The sequence below is a fragment of the Corylus avellana genome, chromosome ca3 (assembly GCF_901000735.1).
Source record: "Corylus avellana chromosome ca3, CavTom2PMs-1.0".
NCBI classification, from domain to species: Eukaryota; Viridiplantae; Streptophyta; class Magnoliopsida; order Fagales; family Betulaceae; genus Corylus; species Corylus avellana.
In genome coordinates this window covers 8,840,856-8,848,610 of record NC_081543.1, presented here as the reverse complement: position 1 = coordinate 8,848,610, position 7,755 = coordinate 8,840,856, and the positions used below count along the sequence as shown (strand labels likewise).

Here is a 7,755-nt window from a genome sequence, read left to right as displayed (position 1 = left end):
ATAGTAACTTCGTACTAAATCAGCAACATCTCCCATACGCCATATTGTTCCCAAATGTGCCAGCTCAAAATGGCTTGGCAGCATTGATATGCCAGTTTAAAATAATGGTACCTCTCTCACCCTATAAGAACAGGATGAATGGAGCGGGCATGCGATCTAAATCCATAGGTGCTTGGGTATATATATATATATATATATATATATATATATAGACACCAATCTTTTACTTATCCAAAAAATATATATATAGACGCTACCAACAAAGCTATGTAATGTTAACCAACAGGCCATGTAAATTTTATTATAAGCATCCTAGAATTGAATTGTTATTAGTATTTTCGTTATAATAATAATTATTGTTGCAAGTATAATAACTATTATCATTACTACTACTATTATATTATTTGCGCTTGGACAGTACAAAATCAAAATAACTAGAATTGACTTCATGATGACTGTACCTTTCATTTCGCCCTTGGGGTTGACGATAACACCAGCATTATCTGCATTCGTAAAAAGAGCTCATGATCAGAAAACTTGAGGAACAGAAAGAGATTCTCCTAAGAAAATTCTGATAAAGAAATAAGACAATTTTAACAACAGATGCAAGAAGATAATACACCAGAAGTTATGTTCATGACAAGCATGCGATAAAATTTAAACTATAGGTACTAGTTTAGATACACAAAACTACCATGCAAAGATAGTAGGTAATATAAATACTGAGTTAAGGTGTGTTGTTAATTCCAAAAAGCCCTCTACATAGTCCCAAAGAAAATGTATTAGTTTCACTAATATATTCATGCTTGCCATGCCACAACAATTACTATGATATTGAACGAGATAAAGCATCATAATTACCTAGTGCTTTCTAATGCCTAATTACCTATGGATCCCTTTTTTTTTTTAAACAAAAATAAGTAAATAATCTGTTATAGAACACTTAGATAAAGTGCAATTTTTATAACAAAGAACAAACCAATAATATAGAACCTTCCAAAATAGAAGTTTGTGCTTAAAGCATTCTAACCTGTTGTTAGGCAAAATAGGCCCTATTATCTACACTCCTTATGACTTGTTAACAACCAAACAAACGATATAAACCCATATCAACATATACAGAAAAAAATAGCAACCTTCGAAGTACATAAAAACACCATCCTTTCGGCGCCACGGCTTGCACTGCCTCACAATAACAGCGGGCAAGACCTTCTTTCGGAGATCAGGCTTCCCTTTCTTGACAGTTGCCATAACCATGTCGCCAACACATGCTGACGGCAGGCGGTTGAGGCGACCCTTGATACCCTTCACAGAGATAATGTAAAGGTTCTTGGCCCCAGTGTTGTCTGCACAATTCATAGTTGCTGCCACTGGAAGACCCAGTGACATCCAGAACTTGTTCCCAGCACTTCCTCCACGTCCTGCAAATCAATAAATATAAACAATCATGAAAAGAATGAATGAAAACCATATCCCATATTTCTTCTTTGGGAAAAGTTCAAAAAACACAAAAAGAGTTTCATAATCTCGCTCAGCTAATTCTAATGACTCTTTGCACAATTTTTAAGTCTCTCCTAATATACCACTAATTCGCTGTTGCTTTGCAGACAAAATTTGGGGAAACAATTTTTTTTTTATATATATATAAGTAGGGAAACAAAAAGCAAAAAAGCATGAGGAAAATTTGAGCCAAAACGTATAAACTGTGTGCGCTTCCAGCAACCAAAGAGAGTGAGAAAGCAAGAAACCAGAACCAAATGATTACCTAAACAGAGAATAAAAGGCAAATGCAAACTGAAATCCAAATGCTCTATTTCGTTGCTAGGAATAGGGAAACATAATATAAAAAAATCTACTAGCTTCAGACAAAAGTAATTTTGAGAAGAAAAAAATAAATTGTTGCTGAAGAGGGCCAAATACAGCTCCGAAATATGTCCTAATTTTTTGGAATCAAAATTCTGAGAGACAATCCCATTTCTTTTCTACACTTCTTTCCACAGTTTTCTGAGCATCCAAACAGAGAGTAACACTAAAACTTAATCAACAGAGAGAGAACTATTGATAAGTGCTAAAATATTTATATTTTCAGCCCTTAACTTGCATGTTTTAATCCTTTAGTTTTGGTTAATTAGAACATTTTACTGTCTTTTTGTATTTTCTTTGTTTTATAGGCTTTTGGAAGAAAAGAAAGCATTTCTGGAAAAATTCCAAGCTTAAAGGGGCAAATTGGGAAGACCTAGAGGATATGGTTAAGCTTAACCAATCATGGTTAAAGTTTAATCAAATAAAGGAAAGGATTAATTCGAAATTTCTCAATTTGAAGTCAAATCGGATTGGATGCAAAATTGGATTCTGAATACGTCTTGGTATTTTGACCATAACTTTCATCTCAGATATCCGATTGAGGTGATTCAAGCGGCATTGGAAAGCTAACTCAAACTACTACAATTCACTATGAAATATAATTTTCCCAATTCGGAGCGCCGCAAGGCCAAAATCATGCCGCAAGATAGGACCGCAATTCTGGGCGAATCCTATTCCGATTTGGGCTTAGGTTTTCTTTAAACTAATTGGGCTTGGACTTAAATCTCCGAAATTCCTAGGATTACTAGGGCTTCTAGGACTCTCCTAAGCCCTATAAATAGACCTCTAAGCCTCACAATTGAGGGGGATCAGACGAAGACGCGCCGGGGGCGCCGTTCTTGGTTGCTTTCCCTGTTTTCTGGGTTTTTGTAACTTGGAACTCAAATTCTTTTGTAAGTTTTTAATTTTAATGAAGTAATTTAGTTTCTTTATGATTTCTTTTGTCATGAGAGGCTAATTCTTCAACTAAGGTTGAAGATGAAACCTCACCATTGATTAGTTTTATATTTTTATGTTTCGTTCGTACAAATCCGTCGTTTAATGTAATGTATGTTCGTTTCAGTTCAATTGTGTGACAAAATTGTGATTGATTGTTGTTTATAAATCACAAAAATGTTGGATATTCGTTGTGTTTCATCCAACCGATACATCGAATGATTTGATTGAGACTTATATCCATTGTGATTTACGGATACAATGGATCTCAATTGGATATTCGTTGTGATTTGTAATAGAGATGGATTCATCGAATGATTCAATTGGTTTATAAAAAAACAATAGAACATATATAGGGTTTAATTGTTTGTCGGATGCATGAATGAAAACATGAGAATGTATGCTTTGATTTGGTGAGGTGAATTCTAAAACCTTAGTCGTTTATCTTTTGATTATTTTTATTTTATTTAGTTTATGTTAGTTTATTTTCAAGATCAAAATCATTCGGAACTAGGTTAAGATATAATTGATTTAGATAGAAATTAAATTTCACAAACACAATTCCCTGTGGATCGACCTCGCACTTGCACACACACTATATTGCACACGACTCGTGCGCTTGCGAGTACAATTAAATTTGTACATCAAATTTTGGCGCCGTTGCCGGGAATTTGTTTGTTTGTGAAAATTGATTTTTGTTTAAATTGATTTTATTTTTCTACTAGTTATTTTCTTTTTACAGTTTGTTGCCTTTTATTTTTATTTTTTTTATTTGTTTCTGTTTATAGTTACTAATAAAAAATAAAAAATAAAAAAAATAAAAATAAAAAAGAGAAAAAGTTGTTTGTTTTTGTTGTTTCTGTTGCAGCTCTGCCGAAGGAACTAGTCCCTGCTAAAGCGCTTGATCGCACATCACCTACACTCGAGCGCATTCGAGCCTAACGCAGCAAGCATCCCGCGTGCCTGCGCTCGACACTTCCGCAGGTGCGCGCGAGCGCACACCCCGCGCTCATGTACGCTCGATCGCACATCACTTGCGCTCGAGTGCACCTTCACAGACTACACCAAAACGGGCCAGCACCTTGAATTTTGCCAAACTTATGTTTGGTCCGTTTTGTGAGTTTTTGTTTTGATTTTTTGTTTTTAATTTTTGGTATTTTTGTTTATTTTATTTAAAAAAAAAAAAAAAAAACCAAAAAAACCAAAAAAATCCAAAAAAAAAATCCAAAAAAAATTTTGGTTAATGTTTCATGTGGAAGTGTGCTTTGTTTAAAGAGTGAGGATAAGCATGAATTTTCCTTTAGGTAATTTTAATGCTACCCTTAGTTGTAGGACACCCGCTTTTTCCAACCATCCTCATCATTTTCACCCACATGGACCATGTTCATACTGCTCTAACCCTTATCATAGTTCAGGTAATTGTCCATCTTGGGGACAATTTTCCAATTTTTCACATGAGCAGATGAACACCAATTTCTCCAGTTTGGGGTCTGAATCAAATTTCAATTGCTACACCCTCGATTGGAGCAACCATTCTAATTTCTCGTGGCAAGCTAATGCTACGGGAAATTATGCTCCCCAATTTGATGAACTGCACCATCCTGAATATCCGCAGTTCGACAACCAATCCTCTACCCCTTCACCCTGCAATTATCCTCCACAAGATTTATCATTGGAAAACACCCTCAAAGAGTTCATACAGGCCAAACCTTGCAAGAGCTTAAAAATGCCACCATGGTCAACTCCCAAGCCATAAATGAAGTGAAGAATGCAGCCATGGCCAACACTCAAGCAATTGAAAAGTTGGAAGGACAGCTTGGTTATTTAGTTGCTGAACTCACTAGAATAGAGGAAGAAGAGCTTCAAAGTCAGTTGATGGCTGAAAGGCATTACATGATTGATGAGGATGATTCTAGCAATCCTTATCATGAGCATGTCAAAGCCACCACCCCAATTAGGAGAGAGAAAATTGTTGAGGAGACTGTTGATGAGACAAGTCTAGAGGACCCATTGGGAAAGTGCTTTGCTCAATTTGGATGTGACCTAGACCTTGACAAGTTACTTGAGCAAGCTGATGCCTTATTGGACTCCACTCCTAAGATGCAAATTGAAAATGGGGAAACCACTGAGATATCATTCCCTAACTCACCCTCATTAGCAGCTGAGCCTTTCATTGTGGGTAACCATGAGGAGAAAGAAAAAGAGGAGCAGGTTGATCACATTGAGCCCCCATCAACTCCAAATCTGTCCAGTGACAAGGGAGTGAGTACTGAAGCTCACTCCTTCATCAAAATCCCTCTTGAGACAATTCATGAACCCCAACCTTCAGTTCTTCAATGTCTCAAAGAGCCGTCTCATGCTAAAATTCTCAAGGATCTATGCACACAAGGTCACAAATCTAGGAACCATGTTCCTAAGAAGATCTTTCGAAGCAAGCAACTAGGCTACCTGAGACGGCAAAACATCCTTCCAGAGGGATATCAAATTCTTAAGAAGAAAGGATGGAAGGGATTGGTTGGACACCCAAATGATCGAGGAAAGTGTGGTATTCTTTCTTTCTTTTTATTTTCAGCACTTTATTTTGATTTCTTTTCCTTTTTGTCATTTCATTTTGTGTCATTTTCTTTTTATTTCTATCAGCAATTAATCTTTTGATATTTGTTTCTATGAGAAAATATTGCTGCTAGATTTTGACAGGTGTTTTGGTGTTCAAGTCTGGGGGACGCCCTGGCCTTTGCACACTCGAGTTTCCGCATCCTACGGTATTGTGTCTCTTGCTACATTGGGGACAATGTGTCATTTAAGTTTGGGGGTGTGGACAAACACATTGTCTTTTTGTTTGTTTGTGTCTTTTTGTTTGTTTTTATCTGTTTGTTTTGTTTAAAAAAAAAAAAAAAAATTGTGCTATGTTATTGATTAAGCAAGGATAACACCTATTCTGTGGTTTGCATGTCATTGGTCTGTTTAGCATTTTGAACACAGCATGTCAGTAGGAATCTGAGTCTTTTGACTCATTGTTGGATTAGAGAGATTTCACATGTTCGAGTTTATCACCACGAGCACACTAGCACAGAATCGGTGAGGTATAAGATTTGACTTGATTAGGGTATATTTTGAGATAGGTAGGATGAAGTGTGATGAAACCATGGCTTGAAAAAAAAAAAAAAAAAAAAAATTCAAATCAGTTTGAGCTTCTCATTGAGTAACCGGACCTCATGCCTCACAAAACATTGAGTGTTCGCGTAAAAAGATGAGAAACCTAACTTGGTTGGTTGTATGGCTAGTTTGGCTTCGTAGCCTAGTTGACTTGAGTAATTAAGCCCTTAGGGATGTTTCTACATCCAGTGCCCTAAAACCATTTGGTTTGGGAGTCTCTGGCCCAACACTCGTTACATGGGTCAATTAGAAAGCTTAAGGAAGCTAAGCATTGCACAGCCTATACAAAAAAAAAAAAAAAAAAAAAAAAAAAAATTAAGCCTTGGTTGTTTCATCTGAGCAAATTCCTATCACATCTAAAGTACACCCAAGTTTGAGAATAAATTGAAGCCTCCGGATTTTATGTTAGTCTCACATTGCACTTATTGGAACATGTGTTGTCTCAAATTTCCATCTTTGAGTTGAATGATTTGTGCTTATCTTGATGATGTGATTGTGGTGTTCATTATGATAAACCTACTCATGATATTAAAAACCATGTGTTTGTGTGGAAGTCCTTGTTTATGAAATAACATAGTGCATAAATGTTTGTGGGTATCATTCCTGTTAAACCCTCACGAGACTTCACTCGTCCTCTAGGGATACCTAGGGGTTTAAAAGGCTTGTTGCATGCGCTAAATGCAATCGTATATCCCACGAAAGATGGATTTATCTTTTGTTTTCTGTTTTTCCATTCTTGTTTTTAGTTTTGTATTGCTAAGGGACTAGCAATATGTAAGTTTGGGGGTGTGATAAGTGCTAAAATATTTATATTTTCAGCCCTTAACTTGCATGTTTTAATCCTTTGGTTTTGGTTAATTAGGACATTTTACTGCCTTTTTGTATTTTCTTTGTTTTATAGGCTTTTGGAAGAAAAGAAAGCATTTCTGGAAAAATTCAAGCTTAAAGGGGCAAATTGGGAAGACCTAGAGGATATGGTTAAGCTTAACCAATCATGGTTAAAGTTTAATCAAATAAAGGAAAGGATTAATTCGGAATTTCTCAATTTGAAGTCAAATCGGATTGGATGCAAAATTGGATTCTGAATATGTCTCGGTATTTTGACCATAACTTTCATCTCAGATATCCGATTGAGGTGATTCAAGCGGCATTGGAAAGCTAACTCAAACTACTACAATTCATTGTGAAATATATTTTCCCAATTCGGAGCGCCGCAAGGCCAAAATCATGCCGCAAGATAGGACCGCAATTCTGGGCGAATCCTATTCCGATTTGGGCTTAGGTTTTCTTTAACCTAATTGGGCTTGGACTTAAATCTCCGAAATTCCTAGGATTACTAGGGCTTCTAGGACTCTCCTAAGCCCTATAAATAGACCTCTAAGCCTCACAATTGGGGGGGATCAGACGAAGACGCGCCGGGGGCGCCGTTCTTGGTTGCTTTCCGTGTTTTCTGGGTTTTTGTAACTTTGAACTCAAATTCTTTTGTAAGTTTTTAATTTTAATGAAGTAATTTAGTTTCTTTATGATTTCTTTTGTCATGAGAGGCTAATTCTTCAACTAAGGTTGAAGATGAAGCCTCACCATTGATTAGTTTTATATTTTTATGTTTCGTTCGTACAAATCCGTCGTTTAATGTAATGTATGTTCGTTTCAGTTCAATTGTGTGACAAAATTGTGATTGATTGTTGTTTATAAATCACAAAAATGTTGGATATTCGTTGTGTTTCATCCAACGGATACATCGAATGATTTGATTGAGACTTATATCCATTGTGATTTACGGATACAATGGATGATTTG

General features: G+C 36.1%; 1 protein-coding gene across 1 annotated transcript; it reads right to left on the bottom strand.

Moving 5' to 3' along the window:
• Positions 1-22: 22 nt before the first annotated feature.
• LOC132176166 (large ribosomal subunit protein uL14x/uL14z/uL14y-like) lies at positions 23-1,961 on the bottom strand. The gene is made up of 3 exons (XM_059588298.1): positions 1,766-1,961; positions 1,137-1,421; positions 23-503 (listed from the first exon to the last, which is right to left on the bottom strand). The coding sequence occupies exons 2-3, from the start codon at positions 1,387-1,389 to the stop codon at positions 313-315; spliced, it is 444 nt and encodes a 147-aa protein (XP_059444281.1). The 5' UTR covers positions 1,390-1,421; positions 1,766-1,961; the 3' UTR covers positions 23-312.
• Positions 1,962-7,755: the final 5,794 nt, after the last annotated feature.

What these genes read in the sequence shown, in the direction of transcription:
- LOC132176166 (XM_059588298.1), bottom strand. Translation starts at nt 1,389, where the DNA reads ATGTCACTGGGTCTTCCAGTGGCAGCAACTATGAATTGTGCAGACAAC. An exon ending in TGTTTTTATGTACTTCGAAG is followed by an intron (nt 504 to 1,136) that starts GTTGCTATTTTT and finishes TTACGAATGCAG; the next exon opens with ATAATGCTGGTGTTATCGTC.